Source organism: Petaurus breviceps, unplaced genomic scaffold (assembly GCF_028583685.1).
Source record: "Petaurus breviceps papuanus isolate PSGF00001 unplaced genomic scaffold, PetGlider_PUasm1.0 126, whole genome shotgun sequence".
Taxonomy (NCBI): Eukaryota; Metazoa; Chordata; class Mammalia; order Diprotodontia; family Petauridae; genus Petaurus; species Petaurus breviceps.
In genome coordinates, this window is record NW_027185655.1 from 16,362,456 (window position 1) to 16,385,812 (window position 23,357).

The 23,357-nt window shown below is 37.2% G+C and overlaps 1 protein-coding gene across 2 annotated transcripts in view; it reads left to right on the plus strand.

The window, feature by feature from the left end:
- PPM1K (protein phosphatase, Mg2+/Mn2+ dependent 1K) overlaps positions 1-23,357 on the plus strand; it is a 41,173-nt gene that overhangs the window by 7,055 nt on the left and 10,761 nt on the right. For both annotated transcript variants that reach the window (XM_069093848.1, XM_069093840.1), the window contains exons 2-6: positions 2,739-3,246; positions 4,665-4,765; positions 11,095-11,260; positions 11,452-11,596; positions 21,889-22,023. In XM_069093848.1, coding sequence (XP_068949949.1) covers positions 2,807-3,246; positions 4,665-4,765; positions 11,095-11,260; positions 11,452-11,596; positions 21,889-22,023 — 987 coding nt within the window. In that variant the 5' untranslated portion in view covers positions 2,739-2,806. The remainder of the gene's footprint in view (positions 1-2,738; positions 3,247-4,664; positions 4,766-11,094; positions 11,261-11,451; positions 11,597-21,888; positions 22,024-23,357) is intronic.

The following is a 23,357-nucleotide window of genomic DNA, read 5'->3' on the forward strand; positions in this document are numbered from 1 at the left end:
GGTGTGTCCACAAACTCATATTTCTCACAAAAACAGCAGACACACCTTGTGATGGGATGCCAGTCACTGCCTCTAGCTAGCCACTGCCCCTGACCCATTCCTCATATTTCCCATAGAAACAGCAGGTGTGTCCATGCACTCAGTCCCTGCCGCATCCATCTAGGCTCAGAGAGGACCACAATACTCAGCTAATCAGAAAGCAGCACCTCCAGGATACCCAAGCAGGATGTGGACCCCAAAACAAGAGAGGCTTATATATCATTATCATGCATACCCACCCCCCATAGATTTTTCTGTATGCATTGTGGGTTTCACCATGACTGGGACCCCTCCCCTATTACCTAATCTCTTAACAAATCCCTCCTGCCTTTTTAATATTCATAATTTCTGTTATATAATTACAGCTTTACCCTATAAAATCCTTCTCGCTGTCTTTGAAGTTGCTGGCTCCTCTAGGAACTTAGCCCACTTCATGAGAGGCATCAATCTCAATAAATGCCTGTACTTGGATTGGAGGTGGCCTGACTCTGAATTCTTTGAGATGGTTCCACCACAACACATCATGAAACAGCAACATAAGGAAGTTGAGAGCCTTATCTTTTTCAGTGAATATAAGTACAAGGAATGAAACAATCTCTTCTGGCAAGAAGATTATATTCTAATGAGGAACACAATTATTGTTGTTCAGTTGTTTTTTAGTCCTGTCCAACTCTATGACCCCATTTGCGGTTTTCTTGGCAAGAATTGGAGTAGATTGTCATTTTGTTCTCCAACTCATTTTATAGATGAGGAAACTGAGGCAAACTGTGTTAGGTGACTTGCCCAGGGTCACACAGCTAGTATCTGAGGCCAGATTGGAATTCAGGAAGAAGCATCTTCCTGACTCCAGGTCTAGCTTGTTATGCCACCTAGCTTACCCACACAGTTATGCATTTATTCATGTATATACATGTATGAATGTTTATATGTATACTTACATATAGAATAAATACAATTACAAGTAAAAATGGTACTTAGATTACTGTAGAAACTAGCCATCATTTATAACCTTATTTCTATGAGAAAAGTCAGTTAGAATTCAAGAGTGCCAGGAACATACCATGTTTCCCTGATAATAAGACACTGTCTTATTATTTTTTTGGACAGAAAAACACCAGAGGGCTTATTTTCAGGGGAGGGCTTATTTTAATGAACATTGACAGCAATTTTAATAAACAGGTAAATGTGAACAAAAAAATGTACCTTTATTCAATAATGAATTCAATAAAGAGCAGGATGACTCGCTCACTGCTTCAGCTCTGATTGGATGCAGCTTGGAGCGCAGCGTGGATTGCAGGGGGGGGGGAGGGTCGGTGCATACAGAGGGTACCGTAATGTAGCCAGTAGCGCAGGGGATCACCTTCACTACAGTAGCAATCTCAATAGGGCTTATTTTCGGGGGAGGGCTTATTTTAGAGGAATCTTACACAGTAAGGGGAGGGCTTATTTTCGGGATAGGTCTTATTATCGGGGAAACACGGTAGCTTTCTCCAAATAGGAGTGGAGCATTCCCTCCTCCCACCAGAGGCATCTCAGTGGGAGGTGCTGCTATGATAATTTGTATAGACAAGTTGCTTGTAAATTGGATTCTGTCTAGATTGTTAACCATGTGCAACCATTCCCCAAAATCAGCTACACCAAAAAAAGTTCATGCAAATCTAACACAAAGGCAAAGTTAAAAGTTTTTAAATTTTTTTTTTTTATAGCAATGTTTTTATTTAATTAGAATAGGAAACTCCCAGATGAATTTCTTCTCTCCAGCAATGCAGGTTGCCACCTTCTCTGCAACTTAATGCCTTAGAAAGTTGCTAAGTGCACTGAGATTTTAATTTTTCTGTTAAGGGGTTGAAACATGCTAATTTTCACAGGCCTTATTATATAAGACTTACGTTTCTATATTTTGGAATGATTAATAAAAGATGCTCCAATAATTAAGATGCAGTCTTAGCTAAAATTGGAGACTTTGGGATATAGCCATTTTTTTTGGTCAAGGTTTTTCGAGACACACACACATATGTATTGATATGAGTGAGTTACTTAATCTCTCAGACAATTCTCTAAGACTCTAAATTATGAAGGGTAATTTTGTTGATATAGGGAACTCAGGAATGAGAAAAATTCCCCTATCAGTAAAATCACAAGATCATCCCCTATATGTTTTCCCCATCATGTTTTCATACCACGTCTATATTTTAACGTATCCTTTCCCCTCCCTCCTTCCCCATTCTATCCCTGCTTGGGGTGCGGTGGGGGGAACAGTTCAGTAAGAGATTTCATCCCCAGCCTTCAGTGCAGCCTCTGGACAGGCCACCCCCATGTTGGAGTGTTCTTTCTTCAGTTTACCTCTTGGAATCCCTAGCTCACTGTAAGTCAGTCCCAGCTCAAATGCCATCTCACACAAATTCTTTCCTCATTCTTCAGTTATTAGTACCCTCCTCTACCCCAAAGTTACTTATTTTATTATATATTTATTTTGTCATTATTATTAAATTATTAAATATATTATTATATATTTATTTTATTATTACGTGTACATGTGTACATGTTCTTTCTCTCTCCCACCTCAACTCCTCCACTAGTAAAAGGCAAACTGCTTAAGGCAAGGGCTAGCACCTGGCCCATAGTAGGTGGTTAATAAATGCCTGTTGAATCACTACTTATAATTGCTTGTAATTTCTATTTCTCTCTTCCCTGCCTAGCTGTATCATTTTTCTTGAAGACATCCCCTTGGTCTTTTCTTTACCACCAAGTTCTTTGGAATCGAGTTATGTCAACAGCTGCTCTAATTACTTTAGTTAGAAGTGGAGGGTACCAGGTGAGAAGGAGAGCCCTGTTAACATCACGCCTGCTGCAGGATGACAAAAGAGTGACCTCGGCCTGCCCCAGCTCTACCTCCAAGCGAAGAACTTCCAGATTTGATCCGGACGGCAGTGGGCGTCCGGCTACATGGGACACTTTTGGGATCTGGGACAACCGAATTGATGAACCAATTCTCCTCCCACCAAGCATTAAGTATGGAAAACCAATTCCCAAAGTCAGCCTGGAAAATGTGGGCAGCTCCTCCCAGATTGGAAAGCGGAAAGAGAACGAGGACCGCTTTGGCTTTGCGCAGCTGACGGACGAAGTCCTGTACTTCGCAGTGTATGATGGGCACCGTGGGTCCGCAGCTGCTGACTTCTGTCACACACACATGGAAAAATATATTATGTATGTACATCAGCTTTCTTTCTGGCATCTGGTGGTAACCTAGTAAGGCTTTTGATTCAGGTTGGAGGCATTTGTAAATCTCTTTTCTCAAGTACTGATATTGTCCTGTGTAAAAGTGTTTGCATAAAAAATAGCAGTGAGTGAAAGTTACATCTTGTCAGTCTGTGGCTGAAGATAGAAAACGCTGCCATTGCCCTTAAAAAAAAGTATTGAATTCTTTTTCTGCAGTACTGTCACTTTCTTTGTAGCAAAGCACAGCAACTATATGTATATATATATATATATAAAATATATAATATATAATAATAAAATATATATATATATATAAAATAAACCACAGCAACTACATTTGATCATGTGTGTAGAATGCAATTTCTCAACTGAGCGGAAAATGTGTATTTTCTGTCTTTTGGAACCAAGCTTTATGGTCTCCTTTTTTTTTTTTTTTGAAGCAATTGGGGTTAAGTAACTTGCTCAAAGCTACATCGCCAGGTGTTTCTGTGTGGGTGCTAAGTGTCTCAGCCCGGATTCGATCCCCAGGTCATCCCGACACTCAGGCCGATGCTCTTACTCACTGTGCAACCTGGCCACCCCTATGGTCTCCTTTTTAATGAGAGTTTTAAAAATACTTACTTGAGCTTTACCTTTTTTTTTTTTTTGTAAATATTGCTCAGGATTCATAATACTTTATTTATATCCATTTCAAATGGCCTTTATGGCTTTGAATTGTGGGGAGTAGATTTGAAGTATTTTAATACTACTGTTGTATGAAGGTATTGGTGGTAGGGAGATTTCCTTGAGTGTGGTCACTGGAATCCTAATAAACAATCTCACTGGCCTAGTTATCCTTAAGAGAGTACTGTGTTACTAACTCTCAACGAATAGTGCATCATACTTATGCAGGTGAATACCCATAGTGTTTTAATAGAGGAATATGTGGTCTGTAAACCAAAAGGGTGCTTAGAGGTCATCTAGTCACCCTTTCATTTTACAGATAAGAAAACTGAGGTCCGCAAAGGGCCAGCGACTGCCCCCAAATTATGCAGATAACAAGTACGAGAAGCAATATTTGAAGCCAGATGTTTTCGATCTCTGTCTGTCTCACTGCCTGTGGTTATTATGCTCTCTGCCTACTGTAATATGAAGGTATACACTCCAGTGCCCAGTTCCTTTGGTTTCACGGTCAGACATTGTCTTTAATCTCACGGGATTGTTGTGAGGATGAAATAAATTATGAATGTGAGAGTGTCTTATAAAGTATAAATCACTAGATAAATGTGATTGGTGGTGATATTAAAAAGGAAAAAAAGTCATAGTTAAGTCTATAATCATTTAGCTAAATATAATAAATAGAATTATCAAAAGCTGCAAAATTATATTTGCTCTTGGCTCTTTTTTGTTTTGTTTTTCAAACAAAGGGATTTCCTTATCAAGGACAAGAACTTGGAAACTGTGTTGACCAGTGCTTTCCTAGAAATAGATAAAGCATTTACAAGGCATGCACACTTATCCGCTGATGGTAAGTAAAACATCTACATTTCTGCAGGGATCTGGAGGTGTGTAAGGACCAGGAAACCACTTAAAAAAAAGTTTGATGTTTTAATGTTGAAATGAACTTTTAAGTAGGGAATGATTTAATGTAATGGAAGGAATCACTCTGAGCCCATGTTGAAATCCAAACTGATGGAGTGCTTGCACTGTACTTAAAGATTGCCCTGAAGAGTTTTATATATGTAACATTCCATTAAATTTTTAATACTTCAAATTAATCCTTAGAATTCACTTCCTTAAAACAGCTCACTACACAGTAAAGCTTGATCCTCATTGGAGAAATTATTTTTTTTCCCCTAAAAGACTACTGCGCCCATTGGTTTAAATAAGATGAATTGCCAGACACTGCCTTTTCATTTCCTTGGTTGCTCCATTCACTGTATGTAAGGGCTCACCCTGGAGGACAGTGTATTCAAGAGATTGAGCCCTTTAGGATATGGAAGCTCTCTAACGGATGCCCATATCAGAGCTGGCAGAGTATTTTATACTAACAAGAAAATTGTTGTGAAATTAAGGAGGCAAGTGGTGCAGTGAATAGAGCACCAGCCCTGGAGTCAGGAGGACTTGAGTTCAAATCCAGCCTCAGACACTTAACACAAAAACTAGCCATGTGACTTGGGCAAGTCACTTAACCCCAACTGCCCTCCAAAAAGCAAAAAAAAAAAAAAAAAAAGGAGGCAAAAAGATAAGCTGCAATATTTCAACAATAGAGGTATGTGTTTAGACTTATTCGCTGGTTTGATGACTGACACTCTATATTTAACTCCTCTTTTTTGAGGAACTTAAAGTCTGTTACCCACATTTTCATTTTCCCAGCATCCCAAGGAAGTGGATGGGTTTCGAACATTCCCATTTCACAAGTGAGAAGTCTGGCACTCAAAAAAAGAATTAACAGTGTCAGGACTGGGACACAGATTTCTCCTGACTCTCAGGGCCACTTCACTGATAAGTATCAAAATTCTTTAGTTGAGAGGGACAGTGTCTTTGTAATGATGGTCATTTATTTTCTTTGCTCTCTGATGAAGGTTTTCTTATCAAAATCTTCAGAAAAACATTGAAGTCTGCATTTTTTCAGGGCTGATTATCTAGTTGCTGACTTCTTGCTGTGCCAAAAGGAAAGACCTCAGAGAGGAGTCAGAATTCAAATATGATATTTGACTCTTGTTAGTAATTTTTAAAAGGATAGGTAATTAGCTCAGTTTCAAACAATTGTTTTTGTTCCCAGTATAGGTCATGTGCAATAGGCCATTTTCAAAACAGCTAAAGATTTTGAAGTAGAATATTTGGAAGACAGTGTTCAAGTTTATCAAGGATATGTGACCCTCCTATCACGACCCTTTAAATAACAATGCTGAACATATCCTGGGTAATAGAGCTAGGACTGGAAGGACCTTAGAAGTCATCTACCCCAACCCTTCATTTTACAGATGGGGATACTGAGTCCAGGGAGATGAGGTGCACAAGGGCATGAGGTAGTAAGTTCCAGAGGCAAAATTTGAAACCTGGTGTCTGAGTCCATAGTCAGTTTTCTGTCTGCTGTGCCAAGCTGCTTAAATTATAATATCAAATGTAACAGAGAATTGATCCATAGGTTCCCAAAGTGGTGATATTGCCCCCTCACAGGGGCACTGCAACGAGCCAGGGGGTGGTATTTTTTTTTAATGATTCAATTTCCAAAAACAACAACAAACCATTAAAGGGTTAAAGAAAATAGATTTTGGGGCGGCTAGGTGGCACAGTGAATAGACCACCAGCAGCCCTGGAGTCAGGAGGACCTGCGTTCAAATTTGACCTCAGACACTAAACACAAAAAAACTAGCTGTGTGACCTTGGGCAAATCATTTAACCCCAATTGCCCTCCAAAAAAAGAAAATAGATTTCCAGAGGAGGGCTGATTAATTTTTTTTTTAGAAAGTTTGGAAAACTCTGGATCATTAGAATAACTAAATTTCTTTGTTTTGGGCAAAATCTAGTAAAAGTGTTTAACTTTATAAAAATAACAATTTAAAGGAATTTATGAGCATTGGGAGGAAACTTCAAGATCAACATTTTAAAAATATTTTTAAGAGATGACATTCATCAGGTGGCAGTTGCTTGTGCAGAACTGTATGTTTCTAACAGTGTAGCTTTAGCTTAAGGCCCTCGGTAATGGCTCATCATGCTTGTGGGAGGGACCAGCGGAACAAGATCTTGGGAAGATTATGCCTTACTGGAAAGGCTCCTAGGATCGTCCTCCCAAGCAGATGCATATCTTGTTCAAGGAACAGTCTGGTTAAGTTCCAAAGGGCCCATTGCCAGAGGGTCGGCTGGCTTCCTAGTAGGAATGTGAACCTATGAATAACTTGAAGTAACTAAGCTTTAATCCTACTTTTAAGACCTTCTAGGATGACAGATATGGCAAGGAGAATCTATTTCATCAGCGTCAAATGAATTGGCTGATCAAACACACTAGGAAATCCACTAAAACAATTTGTTCATATCTAATAGTTTTGTGTTTCCTTCCCTTTGAAGAAACTAAGAGAAGTCCTCTATGTATTATAGGTTGACTAGAAAAATCTGTTGGATCACAAAATATCATTGATCTAACCAAATGTTGCATTTTAATCATGTGTTTCAAATTTCCTAAAATATTATATAACTTGGCTAAGTAATATTTCATCAAAGTAAAAACAAAAAATAAAACTCTTCCCCCTTTACACTATAATTTTTAACCAAAATTCTTGAGTGAATTTCTGGTTTGCCTCTGTACTTGTTATTTGTGGCAAGGAACTTGGACCTGTATTCCATAAACACTTATAAGCTGGGCCTTAGGGGAAAGAGATCTGCTAAATTTTGTCTCAGGTGAAGGAATCTGGTGGTTTCTAGTTTCCTACATCCATTTTGACCTGTTAGTCAAAATGACTTATAAAAATTGCTTAGCCAGTATTAAGAACATATTACAAGATCTTAGTCATGTAGTAATAGGGAAAAAAATGAGAATTTTTCTGTAATGTTGAATGTTATACAAAAATGGGTGCTGATTCAGCATATTTTATGATTTATTTTTGTGACTATCATAATTTCTAGAAATATATTCAGATTATAGGGTTTGGAGTCTGTGAAACTAGTTTGGGTAGAATTGAAGTGCTTTTGGCCTTTTTTGATAGAACGTATGCCAGTAAAATGTGGTTGCTTACTTTCTGAAACTTCAGGTCTCTGTGCTCCGCTCAACACTCACATATGTGATTGCCATGCCAGGAAAGGAACATCCTTGGCAACTTGTGTCTAAATCTGCCATTCAATCACTCACCTGGCCCTTAATTTGTTAGTAGAAAATACTGAAGGATTTTTATTTTAATGATCCAGTCACATTGCAGGTAGAGTAGTAGTAATCAAGTACAAGTTAAATTTGAAGTCTGCTGTTTGAAAATATATCTCTTTTAAGTGGGAATTTTAGGTTTGATTAGAAAGCAAATAAGTACTTGTATTATTACTGTGTTCTTAGCCTCTTTTGTTCAGTTGTTTCAGTGATGTCTTACCCTTTGTGACCATATTTAGGGTTCTCTTGACAAAGATACTGGAGTGGTTTGCCATTTATTTCCACAGTGGATCCATTTTGTCAAGCAATGAGAGGTTAAATGGCTTGCCCAGAGTCACACAGCTAGCTGGATTTGAACTCAGCTCTTCCTGACTCCAGGCTCAGAGTTCTATCCACTGAGGCACCAATTGTCTCCTGTTCTTAGCACATAGCATGCTTTATTTAGCTTTATAGAAATAGAATTTTGGGGGGAATAATCCAGCAGTTCCAACTTGATTTTCAACTTTCACAGTAAAAAGGGACTACCTAGGTCCTGTAATCTAAACCTTGCCCAATGAATGAATCTTTTTCTATGACCATTCTAAAAACAAAGGATAAAATGTGAAGATGATCAAAACTTTTAATGTCATTTAATTGCCATCTCATAAAATGCAGATTAAAAATGTACTTTTAAATAGAGGTGTTCTGCTTTATATTTCCAATTAAAGCTGTCTTGTTTAAAAAAAAAAAATGAAGTTTGGTCCAAAACTAATCAACGTGGTTTTTTAAAACATATATGAAAAACAGTCCTTATGCAATTGATTCTTAATAAGTCACTTCAAGCAAGCCATTTCATCTTCCCTAAAGTCTCCTTAATACTAAGATCACATTTGTTTGTTGGCTTCTACAATGTACAAATTATATCAATATCTACACATTTATATAAAATCCATAAACTGCCTCAATGAAATTAAATCATTTACTTGTTACTTCAGAGTCAAGTATTTCACCAGACAATACCTGCTTTAAATAAACCATTTAAAATTACTATGAGTCCACTTTGCTCTTTTAATCTTATTTTTATGATATCTTTTACTTTAATGTCATTTCTTTTTTTAACATCACATTTCCTTTTAAAATAATTTTTATTAATATCTTTTTTTCATATCACGATAATTTCTCCCCATATCTTGCTCCTTCCCCCTCTGAGAAAGCCATGCATGACTGATCAGTACATTGAACAAGTCTGAAAATATGTGCAATATAAAACACTTATGGAGCTCCTGCCTCTTCAAATAGTTGGTGTCAGGGTGTCTTCTCATATTTCTTTTTTCAAGCCATCCTTGTTCTTTATAACTCCTCAACATTCACTTTGGTTTTGTTTTGTTTAGTTTTTGTGGTTATTTTTTCTGTTTACATTGCTGTAGTCACTATGTATAATGTTTTCTTGGTTCTGCTTGCTTCACTCTACATCAGTTTATGTAGCTTTTTCTATATATTACATTTATCACTTCTGCACAGTAATATATATTATTTACATTCATGTATCACAATTGATTTAGTCATTCCCCAATCAGTGGGCATCTACTTTGTTTACAATTTTATCACAAAAACTGTTGCTGTTACTATTCTGGCATGTGATATGTATGGTATGACCATTTTATTTATGACCTCCTTGAGGTACAAGCCTAATAGTAGACTTTCTGGCTCAAAAGGTATGTATTTTTAAATCACTTTATTTGCATATTTCCACATTGCTTTCCAATATGGTTGTGCTGAATCGTGTCCCCAACAATGCACTAGTATCTTGTTGTCCCACCATCCCTCCAACGATGACTATTCCCCTGTCACCTACAGTTCTACATCAATCCTACTCCCTCCCTATAGAATCAAATCATCTGTTGAATAAAGAAATTTTTAAAAGCTGCTTTATTCTTTAGCTCATTACTTCCTCATAATCTTACTTCCCAGCAAAGCTCAATGAAATTTTTGAAGTTTTTACCAAACCCAACATTCTTTTCCCTAACAATCAAGGAGAGAAGACAACAAGAGAGAGAGAGAGAGAGAGAGAGAGAGAGAGAGAGAGAGAGAGAGAGAGACTGTTAAAAGTGAAGCAAAGTAAAAGGAAAAAAGAAAACAAAGCTTGGATTATAAGAGAGGAGAGTAGTAGAATTTAATTATCATTGTGCTTAATCAGAGAATATTAATTTTGCAAAAGCCTAGGGCAAGGTAGCAGCAGGTATTTTAGACATATAGTGCTGGGTCTCTTTTCGATTAACACTGACCTGCTAGAAATTTGAGGGATTCACCTTTTTAAATAGAATGATAGCTGTAATGTCAGTTGCTAAATTGGTAAGAATGGTCTAGAGAAAGTATGTTGGGGCCTTTTGTTGTTCATTGGACAGTTTTTATCTATAGCATTTGATAAAATGACAGAAGTTGTGTCAAGGCACTGTATAAAAGTAGACTGCAAGTGCAGTATATTTCATCTTAACCTGTTATTATGGTTTATATTTTAACAGGATCAGACTGAGGTGTAGGCAGTATGAGCCTTAATGGTCCCACATATTAGAGACAATGCCTCTTAACTAAATGGGCCCGTGATGGTCTTGCCCAACCTCATGCTTAAAGTTTACCCTAGTACCCATATGCATGCTGTCAGAATTTCCTGAATTTCAAATTAGCTGTACTTTGTTTAAATAGATATGAACTTTGAGGGAGAAGGGATAATAAATTGTAATATTTAACTAATAGTTTTTTTTTTACCAGTTTCAATTTCATTTCTCTTCTCTATGTGAAACCTTGTTACTGAATCACTTAGCCCATGCATGCTTTCATTTCTTACCTTGTTTTTGTACAGCTTCAGATAAATTAGCATGCTGTTTCTGTAATTATTTGACTTATCTAAAAATTTTTCAGCAAAAAAAAAATTACCATATATATGTATATGTGTATACATATATATGTATGTTCAAATTGTCACTATTACTAATTTATACCCCTGTATGTGATATTTGCAGGCACTTTGCTGATCTCTGGGACCACTGCAACAGTAGCCCTGTTGCGGGATAGTATTGAGCTGGTCATAGCTAGTGTTGGGGATAGCCGTGCTCTCTTATGTAGAAAAGGAAAGCCCATAAAGCTGACCACAGACCACACTCCAGAGAGAAAAGATGAAAAAGAAAGGTATTGCCTCCATTGTTTTGGGTGTGTTTGTTTTTTTTTTTTTTTGGTAGAAATACTGGTTTGCATTTAAATAAAAAGTTTCTCTCCTAAATTGAATCATGGCCTTTGACAAATGGTAAGCTTTTTAGGGTTAATTGAAGTGATATTAACTTGCCCTTTTCATTAGCTTTTAAATTTTTCTCCATGGAAAGGATCAAGAAATGTGGTGGCTTTGTAGCTTGGAACAGTTTGGGACAGCCTCATGTGAATGGCAGGCTTGCAATGACAAGGAGCATTGGAGATTTGGATCTCAAAAGCAGTGGTGTGATAGCCGAACCAGAAACAAAGAGGATAAAGGTAAGCACTGCTTGGCAACATGAGGTGTGTACTCAGTGACCTGAGACAAAGAGAAGTCCAGCAGAGGTTTTCCAAGAGTGGGAATCTAAATGAAATGCCTATGCTGAGAGAGAATGAAAAGGGCTGAAAAATCATTTAAAGAAAAGCAGGTGCTTTTGCATGGCCTGTGTAGGTCAATGGTGATAGATTTATCCAGCTTCCCAAGGATGTTTGTTTACATATTTACTTCTTGTTGTTTCTAGCAAGAGTGGGCTTCTTGTTAATAACTGAAGCCTACAGGCTGGCAATCACTTTTAATTCAAGCCCACTGCTATATATTTATTAAGCACCTACTTTGTGCCAGGCATTACAGGTTCAAAAACAAAATAGTCCCTGCCCTGAAGAAACTTATTTTCTGTTGTATGAATCTGCATTCTGCCACTGAATCTTCTCACTGTCAAATCCTAAAATAAGTCAAACTCATAAGTGGAGGAAAAGGTCCAGTGGGAGAGGACTTGGCCCACTGCTGGCACTAGGGCTTCCAGAAGCTCACTCACAAGACTAGTAAGATATGATCTCTTGGGTCGGCCAGGTGGCACAGTGAGTAAGAGCACCAGCCCTGGAGTCAGGAGACCCAGGATCGGTTCCAGCCTCATATACTTAACACCCACACAAAATAACTGGCCGTGTAACCTTGAGCAAGTTACTTAACTCCAATTGCTTTAAAAAAAAAAAGATATAATCTCTAATGAGTCCCTCCATTCCCACCATTAAATATAAAGTCCTGAAATAAATCAAACTCACAAATGGAGGGAAAGGCTTCTTTAATCAAGATAAAGAGGGTCATGAGCCTGGGTCACCCATATATTTGAGTATATCAGTGTCCACCAAGAAAACTTACAGAATGGTTTTTATACAGTAAAGAGGAAAAAGTGTTGGGGGGGGGGCAGGGTTAGGTGTCATATGAGGAACAAGGCTTGGTTATGAGGTCCCAGCCATCCTTGGCAATCTGAGCAAAAAGCTGGTCATTTTTACCCTTCAATATTCAGTTTTACCCAAACCTTAATGAGGAGGCAAGGAGTCACTTTTGGGGTCTGTGGCTAGCCCAAGCCAGCTCTGTTTACAGAGAAGGATTCCCAGGGTAGAGCCCCCTAGCCCAACCTCTTTGGCTGGGCTCAGCCCAAGAGCAAAAGTATAAAGGATGCTTTATGTAGGATGCTTTCGAGGAGTGGGGCTTCTCTTACTGTCAGGATGGCCTTTGGACAGAGATGGAAACATGGAATTTGATGTTAACTGTTAGAATTAATTTCCCCGTCTTTCCCCTCCTCTGATTTGCTAAGAGACAGCATCTTCCCAGTGAATCAGCAACTGGTATAGTAAACACTTAACATCATGAGAATAGTGTGAGGGGAAGGGGGAGAGAGATTGACCAGAGCCACTGGGGGCAGTCCCTTTGGGCAAGCCAGCCTTACAAAGAATAACAATGATAATGGGAAGGGAAAGGTGACCCACTCCCACTGTCCATTTCATCAGCCCATCATGCCTCACGGCTCAGAAGTCTCCTACAGCTGCCTGGCTTCTTGATGCAGTATTCTGGCCCCCAGAAGCCACCTCTTAGAAGATGTGGGGTCTCAGAGCAACTTTTTCTAGTGGGTTTTCTTCCCCAGTTCAGGTTACTTGGCGAGATTCCATTTCTGTTCACATCTCTTGCAAAACAAATCTTAATACCATTTAATACAGTCACTTTAAGTTTGTTTTGCCAGTAACCAGGTCATGTGGCAAAAGCTAGGTCAAACCTTATAACTCTGATAAGAACATTCAATTGGGAACTTCTAGACCAGAGAATTTATATGGTTCCATATCCTGGCTGCTCAGATCCTTATCTAAACCAGATACTTGATTTTGATCCTTTCAGCAACAGGCTGAAGGAAGAATCTAAAAGAATTTACCAGAACTCACAAGGAAGCAAAGAAAAGATGGACAATTCTCAACTCAAGTGTTATTTATCATACAGGCTTTCTTGAACTGAAAATCTATTGTTACATATTTTGAACCCTCTCTTATGTTCTGTGATACAGACAACATGCTTTTTTCTTCTTTCTAACTTTGTATTTAAGTTCCAATATTTAACTTTATCATATGTTTTTGTTTCTTTTCTTTATTTTGTATTTATGTTCTGGTATTTGAGTCTAAAATAAAATTTTGAGAAAGAAATCTGAATTAAAAAAAAGAATTTATGAGAATCTAGCTTATAGAACAAGCCCATTGGGTTAGGAATTTGATACTGGCCAATGTCATTATGCAGCCTAAGGCTAAAAAAAGGTTTTTTCTTTTAAACTGGCATTAACTCTACCATCGTTTAATTTGTGGTGATTATCTTTTTTTTTCTTTATCTCAGATTCAAGTCCCAGAAAGGGAAGGGACTTCAATTTATTATCTATAAGGCATTTTGTGATGAAAGTTAGAGAATTGTTATGTTGACACATTTAGGAAATTCAGATACAAACTGAAAAAATCAGAAGGTTCTGAACACAGTTTTTCTATTTGACATACATAGATAGTTGTCCTTGTTATTACTGTTTCTTTTTCTTAAAACAAAATGTTCGTTTTAGCTATTTACTTCATCATTGACTGTTTACTTTTAGCTGCTCATTCCCCTTCTCGGGAGGATGAGCTGCTAAGGAACCAATCGTATTCAGGAGCATATATTAGGTAATAGTATTCTGTGTAGGGGGCAACTAGGGGGCGCAGTGAATAGAACACCGGCCCTGGAGTCAGGAGGACCGGACTTCAAATCCGACCTCAGACACTTAACACAAAAACTAGCCGTGTGACCTTGGGCAAGTCACTTAACCCCAATCGCCCTCCACAAAAAAAAAAAAAATAGTATTCTGTGTACTAATTCGCCAAAGAAACACTTATTTTGCTCCAGTTATAACCATAAGTGGTGATGGGGTGAATTACAGATTGTCTCGAATGAGTTGTATATAGTAAAATATGTTCAGTTACTAACCATGTTCAAATTAATCAGGTGTTATGCCTACATAGACCACTGCTTTCAAATCCTCTTCAGATTCTTATGTAATTCACCTGCTTTTCAGAGCATGCTCTATATTATACAAGTGTTAACCCCACTTTAAATAATAACCCTAAGTTAAATTGAATGAATCTTTAAGATAACACCAGACAGACCATAAGTCACTCTTTTCTTATGAAAACTAATTGTGCTGAAATTGTTTTCCTTAACTCAGAACAGATATTAACTTCACGAAATAATAGAATTATATCCTGTTTTCATAAATCTCGACATTTTTGCCTAATACCATGCCATGCCCTTATGAGATATTTAAAGGACCTTATCTTATACAGAAATATGTAACTAGTAACAGGCATATGAAAAGACCAAATTCTCATTCATTTAATTGCTCAGCACATGGTATTAACTATAGTCTCAGATTAAAAACAGTAAGAGGTGGGTCGGCCAGGTAGCACAGTGAGTAAGAGTACCGGCCCCAGAGTCAGGATGACCTGCGATCGAATCCAGGCTCAGACACTTAGCACCCACCCAGAAACACCTGGCCATGTAACCTTGAGCAAGTTACTTAATTCCAATTGCTTAGGGGCAGCCAGGTGGAGCAGTGAGTAAGAGCACTGGCCCCAGTGTCGGGATGACCTGGGATCGAATCCGGGCTCTGATACTTAGCACCACACCCAGAAATAACTGGCCGTGTAACCTTGAGCAAGTTACTTAACCCCAATTGCTTTAAAAAAAAAAAAAAAACCAGTAAGAGGTGCCAAGGTATTTTAGCAACAAGATTCATCATAAAAATCACAGCTTAACTTGCCCTAGTAGAGGAAGAAGCAGTGGCATTATTATGTATGACAGCATCAATACTGGTTTTCCAGACCTAAACCGAAGGACTCATAATGACTCAATGCATGCATTAGAATAGTCCTAAGCACAAGTATATGGCAAGACACATGGCTAGGCTCAGAATTAACCAGGTGAGAAGATATATTAGGAGGGTCCAACCTTAGCCTTCCCAAGGTCACCCTCCCAACTTCTATTCCCAGGGATAGATACCCTTCTGGCCTTAGACCTCAGATGTTACTCCCACTGCACTACTGACATTTTTTCTTGAAGCAGTGAGACATTGACTGAAGGACACGACAAACCTAAAAACAAAGCTCTGAAAGAATATTCAGGATTCCCAAAAGGTTTCACCTCAAACAGCAAAGTCTCACTGATCACAGTAGGTCTGGACCCAATTGTTATCAATGCTTTCGAACTGTTGCAATAAATTAGCTAGCAAAGAAAAAATTATCAACCTTCTAGAAAAAAATCACAAAAGATTTTACTTCACATTCCTTTTTACTAGTATTTCTCAAAAACAGCATAAAATTCATCCTGATATAAAATGGTAGTCCTTAGAATCCAATGAAGTAATACCATTTTGTAAGTTCACATAGACAATGGGAATATGATAAGCCTTCAGATTGACAGATATCTATCTTTTATTGAACCCTTAAAGCAAAAATGAATTTTTGAGATAGGAGTTTGCTAAGACTAAGTTAAAATGTAACTTCAATATAGACCTTTCCAGATATAAATTCATAAACTAAACAAATACCTAATTTCAACCCCCCTTTGTAACACTTGTTTGCAGTGGGGGAAGAAATTCATTTTTCTAAGTGGATAGCCAATAAAACTTCCTCTTTACTCTAGATGAACTAGAAGTTTCCAATTTCTTAAACTGGACTTTGGAATACTAACAGTTTTCGAACATTTACTTTTCCTTCAACAGTTCAGCTCATAATGTAGCAACATCCAGATTACAAGAGAAGCTGCATTCCTACCAGCATATCTACACAACATTATAGACAATATTATGGATTTGAAACATGAAACAAACCCTTTGCCAGTCAGGTGACCTTAATTCAGTTGAATGCATCTCCCAATTATCTTACATAGAAAATCATTCTGAACAAATTTAAATGGAGCTTACATAAACAGATCTAACATAAACTTCCTCATTCTAATTATGTGTTCTAGGTATTTTCACCCCTGTAATTCTCAGGTTTAAGTACCATAGCACTTATAACCAGTTCAACAGCAGAGTTGAAGCAAATTCATAACCACGTCAAACCCCTTATCAGATAAAACAACAAAGGACTTTTTTTCTTTTTCCATTTTTTTGTAGTCTAAATGAAATAAAATACTCTTAACAAAGATAGTAGCCTTTAAACAACTCTTTAACAACTGAATTTAAAGCCAAGCAGTATTTAAATTATAAGAGAATTTATTTTCCCATCTATATTGGTGTTACAAAGTTTCACATTATAGACATGTATTTAATTTAGCATGGGCAATACTGGGCAATACAAATCAAGCTTTGCCAAATTAAATTCACAATTATGAGCTCTGTTTCAATAGAAATTTACAAAAGGGTAAAACTGAGACAAGTCTCCTAGCTAGGTATCCTTTATTGTGGTCTGTTGGCGCAGCTTCTGGCCAAGATTGAGGGTATAATACATTTTTATAAGCATGGAACTAAGAACAGAATAGAAATCTGAGAGAGAGAGAGACAGACAGACAGAGAGACAGAGAGAGAGAGAGACAGAGACAGAGAGAGAGACAGAGACAGAGAGAAAGAGACAGAGAGAGACAGAGACAGACAGAGAGAGACAGAGACAGAGAGAGAGAGAGAGAATAAATTAAATTACTTGGATCTGTTCTTCAATCTCACTTTATAATTTCAATTATTTAGTATTATATTTTACCCAAGGCCTATTTATCCCAAGCATTTCCTATTATGGGGTCCCCTATTTCCAGCCAATTCACTGCCAACGGTTTTGGAAGTGGCAGTAATTTATGATTATCACACTTAAGAACCAATTCAAATCTGGGTTCTACAATCTCAGAAAGGACCCATTGCTTATCAGTTTACTCCTAGCCCTCTATGACTCTCTGTTGGCTTTCAACTAAAGCTGCAGCTTTTATTCATTTACATGTCGTTTCTAACAACCTCTTCACTTCAAATGAAGTCAGACTTCTTCAAGCCTTCTCAAGATACTTAAGCCTTTCATTTTTATGTATCTTGTGGTTTGAAAAAGCAAAACCTTCTTTATTACCTTCCATATTCTTCCCTCAAATCTTTCTTATTTCTCTTTCCAGATTTCCAAAACCTGTTACTCAAACTACACTACTCTCCATAACTTGCTCAGATTGTACATTTTAACCATATCCCAGGCTATATCCACTCCACAGAGTATGTCCTTCAGAATTTTAGCACATATTGTTAAACCCAATGACTCAATAAAACCTTATTTTCCCAAGCTGTATAATTAATTTTAACCCAGATGGTTTTCTTCACTAATTTACCGATCACAGTTATATCCTGTTACTTGATTAATTACAATTCAGGTATCCTCCAGGACAAACATGGGGAACCTGTGAACTTCGAGGGCACATGTAGTCTCCTGGCTGTAGGAGATTAAAGCATCCCAAGTCTCTCTCATTCTCCCAAATGGGGATAGAAACCTGTACTGTATGTTCCTAGTCCCAGTATATGAAGAAGTTTGTAGGAAAAATCCCTTCAAAAATCCATTAAGATGTTCTTAGTAATTACATAAACTTATATATATAATAATAAACTCATGAATATAATTATATACTTATAACAAGTATATAATAATATAATATAATAATAAATATAATTATAAACTTATAATAAAATAATAAACTATATATGTAACTCCTAAAGGAGACCTGCAGTGGCTAATATTTCTGCTCAAGTATAGGAATGGGGTTCTGGGTTTTCCCAGCCCTGTTAACAGCTTACAAAAAAAAAAAAAAGACTTGACTGTGCAATTAGCAAATCAATTTCTGTTATGTTGTTTACAAAGATCAACTCAAAGCATTGTTCCAAATTAAATTATGCTTCCTCTCTTCTCTTTTCTGCTTCCTTACCCTTCACTTTTCAGAATCAGGAGAGACCTAATACTTTGATTTGTCAGTCAAGAGAGTTGTATTTTTCAATTCATACAAACATTTCTTACACAGTTTTTATAATGGTAACATATATTTTAACATAAATTGCTGAAATTCTAAATCGATTGCATTTAAGGCCATTATACAGAAACCTTGATCAAGGTGTGCCTTAAAGGAGAAAAAGCTCATTTTTCAGTTTTAAACGTATTGTCCTGATGTCAGATATTGGGTGGTTAATTGTAGGGAACAGAATAACATAGCCAGATAATTCCCCAGCTTTAAATTGAATGTAATCCACAAACTTTAAGTTTTGAAATCCAAATCATTTTCCAATCAAAGTTTTAGCCTTTAGCAAGAAGATTACTTACTCTCTAGCTGCTGCTTCTCTTGAGTTAAAAACAAAATTTCTTTCCACACTTAGCTTTAGTTAGTCTGTTAGCCTTTGTTGCATTTCTACTGGACACTTTATCAATGGAAAGAGTAGTTATTCAGTCTTCTAAAATTGGTGGGGAAAGAGGGTGAAGGGGAAACACCTGGAGAAAAACTGGGGTTGGGATCTTGGGGCCTGATCTTTGTCCAATTTCTTCTCCTCTTTTCCTTTCTCCTCCTTTCTTTTCCTCATAGAAAGTGCATAATGCAACATATTTGATGTGCTCAATAGGCATACCATACAAATTAAGATATCAGTTATAGAAATGTTCTTAACAAATGGGTGCAGATAACATGAGCATCTCATACACTAAAGGGATCCAGCCTTGCACATAGATTAGCACTTTTCCATAACCTATTATAAAAAGGGTTAGGATTCTCTCCCTCTTAGAATCTCTCCTGAAACTTCATCAAACCTAGGGACGTTACTTCTCCACGTGGAGAGATCAGGAGGCAAGGGTTTCTATGATCTGTTAAAAATCACATTATCCTGGTTAGACAAAGGGAAGGAGTTTTTACATGACCTAATTGCTTTTCTCTTTTCTATTTCCTCTGGCTCATTTAAGGAAGTCCCATTGGCTATGCTGTTTTTGCTAGCTCACCTAGGTTTTATTTTCTAACTTGTTCCCTTGAGTGGCCCCTCTGAGGGGTCATATGGCTTAGCACAGGTGGGAGAAATGACTTTAAACACAAATAATATGACAGAAAGGACACAGGTACTTTACTGGTAGAGTCTTCCTCCTTATCCCTAGAGATTTAAGTCCCTGCCAACAGGACAGATGGGTTCAAACTTCCATCCTGCTGGGCTTTCTCCTGAAGCACGTATTTGAAAAGCATGTAGCAAACACAGTTCTGACAAGAGACAGAATTCTGCTCAGTTTGGGTTACTAGCTGTCTTCAGTCACACTCACATAAATAAAAAACAGTATATTTAACTCTCCACAAAGGCAGATGAAAAGACTGCAGCTTCCTTAAAAAATAATTGAGTATGTACATAAGAAAAGCTCTTTTAGGTCAAATTCTGGGATGCACACACATAAGGCTAATAGACTAGAAATAGATTACTCAAATTCTTGAGAGTCCCCTCAGATTAATGGTCTCTTAAGAAACTCTATTTTTGCTTCATTTTCTTTCTTTTGAGATTCCAATTGGCCTAATGCTTCCTGGAGGAGAAATATTTTAAGTCAGCCTCCTTCTTTTCAATTTTGAATTTTTAAATGTTTTCTTGTTAGGATGAAAGCCTAGATTCTATTTCCCTCTTAATGGCATATAATGGTCACCTATTAAAGGAGACCAGAGTTTAATTTTTGACCCTGCCTTATCGAGGGACACCTTTAATAATCACCTTTAAATGGTTGATTTTAACCTTACCAAAGGCACCCCACTGTACCCAGCAGTTGTGGGGGATCAGATCCTAGAACTTGCACGTATCTGGACTGTACTGCAAAGTCATTTGACTGGTTGCAGTTCCATATCCTGAATTGTCTGTGGTCTTTACCAGTAATCTCCAGTAAAGAGGTGACAACTAAAAATGACAGTAGTCCGGATTCAGGTGGAAGTAGGTACTTACTAGTCTTGTGGGTGGGAACTTGGGTCTGTGATGGCACTAAGGCATCCAGAAGTACATTCCGAAAACTGATAAGATATAATCTCTGATGAGACCATTAAATGTCAAGTTCTGAAATAAATTGAACTCATAAAGAAAAGCATCTTTAATCTAGATAAAGAGGGTCATGAGCCAGGGTCACCCATATATTTGAGTACATCAATATCCACCCCAAAAAAATTAAAAGAAGAGTTTTTAGGGGGTGGGAGGGGTCATCATACAAGGAACAGGGACTAGTAATACGGCTATATGAACATGGACAAGAAAAGTCATTTAATCTCTCTGAGACTCAGTTTTGCCATTTTAAAAATAATACATGAACTACCCAAGTCATAGGATTGTTATAAAAGTCAAATGAGAAAATATATTGGTAAAATACTTTGCAGACCTTATGTTGTATGTAAATGGTAGCTAGTAGCAAGCAGGTGATATGGTACTTAACTCCAGTCATTATTTGTATCACAAATGCTCCTCCATTATTGGTATCTGATGTAGTAAAATTAAGGCTTACAGAGAAATCCTTCGTACTGTATTGTAGCACTGCCCAGACTGTTACAAATGCTATAAAAATTTGAGAAGGAAAAAAAAAATAAATTTACATGATAATTTATTTGAATTCAAATATTTGCATATTTGAAAAAATAGCAAATTGTATAGAGGAGATTTTCAGTTTTATGTACAATATTCTTTTTTATTGTACTATGTTATGGAAATGTTTGTTTTATTCTATAAATTTAAAATAAAATAAAATTTACAAAAGAAGTTGTATATGATCTAATTAGGAAAGCATAGTACGTGATTACAAATGGCATTTATATAAATTGAAAAAATACCAAGAAGGAAAGAAAGGCAAGGGAAAAGAGGAAAGAAAGGAGGGAAGGGAGGAAAGGAAGAAAGGGTAGAAGGATGGGAAGTGGTATCATTTTTTTTCTCCCTGGAAAAATAGACATTTACTCCTCTGCCTTCTCAGTTATATTGTTCTAATTGGTGTTAAGGAATAAAAAATATTTTTAAAAAAATTACTGTAGGGGCGGCCAGGTGGCGCAGTGAGTAAGAGCGCCGGCCCCAGAGTCAGGAAACCCGGGATTGGTTCCTACCTCAGATACTTAACACCTACACAAAATAACTGGCCATGTAACCTTGAGCAAGTTACCCCCAATTGCTTTAAAAAAAATTACTGTAATTTTGGTAGATAAATGACTACTCAACAACAAATAAAGTGTGTCAGTATTCACTATCAGTCTCAAGTAAACTCTGCTTGATAATTGTGTTTTGGTTTATTTATAGCTACAGCATGCTGATGATAGCTTCTTGGTCCTCACCACCGATGGAATTAACTTTATGGTGAATAATCAGGAGATTTGTGACTTTGTCAATCAGTGCCACGATCCCAGCGAAGCCGCCCATGTTGTAACTGAACAGGTAATGTGATGGAGGCACTTTAGTTCTATTTTCATGGGAAATGATTTGAGAGCAATTATGTGAGATGGCTAAAATTGGAAGCCTCTGCATAAAATAGAAGAACGTTATGTTTTTGTGCCAGCCTATGATTTCATTAGTGTAAGGAACCTCTGGTGGGGAAATCCCCTCCACCATTCTAACTGAGCCCCTCCTACGTAACCTAAGCCTGTAGAGCTAGCTGCCTTGGCACTGAGAGGTAGTAAGGCATCACGTGTCACAGGCACAACTTTAATCCAGCTTCAGTTTCCCTTACTGCCACGTGGGCTTTCAAGAACAGAAAAATTCTCTCTTATACTTAATTGTTTTCTTTCCGACATTACTTGTATAAATTGTAGATTCTACTTTGATAATAGCCATTATACAAGAAAACATTTTTTCTTTTTACATGTTTAATTTCATATGTTTAATTTGCTTGTTTACATTTAGAGCTATAAGAAATTTTAGAACTCCTCTAGTCCAATTCCTTCAGTTTATAGAGGGAGAAATTTAAGGCCAGAGAGGTTCAGTGATTAGCTCAAGGTCATACAGCTAGCTAGTGCCAGAGCCAGGACCTAGAATTCACTTGTTATGACTCAAGCTCTTTCCCCTAAACCAGACTATCCTCTTTAGGAAAGAAAGTCTTGCAAGCTAGGTATGTATATCACATGCATTAGTTACTAAAGGAGATCACTGTACAATAAAGAATGTATGCAATTCATTAAAAGTTCTACCCCAGTGCATTGTGGCACTATGTGCATTATGTAAAACTAACATACCGATTTGGGAAAATATTAATTAAGCAGTTAACTAGCAATAATTTTGTTTGATTTCTTAGAAATTAGACAGATTTTCACTCAAGTCTGTTAAGCTGCCTGTTCCTTCCTAGCCCTTGGCTATTTCCTAGCCAGATGAAGTTGCTAGTTAAATATATCACTGTGTAGGAACATATTGGTGATTCATCCACTTAGGGATATGTTAATGAATGTGACTCATTTGAAATATACTAGATATATAGCTAATACAGTTCCAATCACCTCCTGTGGTTCTGGAGTCATTACAAATGCCAAAAGGATAATTGTTTACTCTTTGAACCTAAGAATAAACAACCACCATAAGACTGATCTCATTATCAAAGTTATCTTGACGTCAGTGAGCATGGTGTAAATTCCACTGTATTTAGAAGCCAGATGTCTCAGTACACCCGTTAATTACTCATGTGTCCTTGCGCAAGTGACTTTGCTTCTCTACGTTTGTTTTTCCATTTGTGAAATGAGGGTGTTGGATTAGATAGCCTCTGAGGTCCCTTTCAGCTCTCA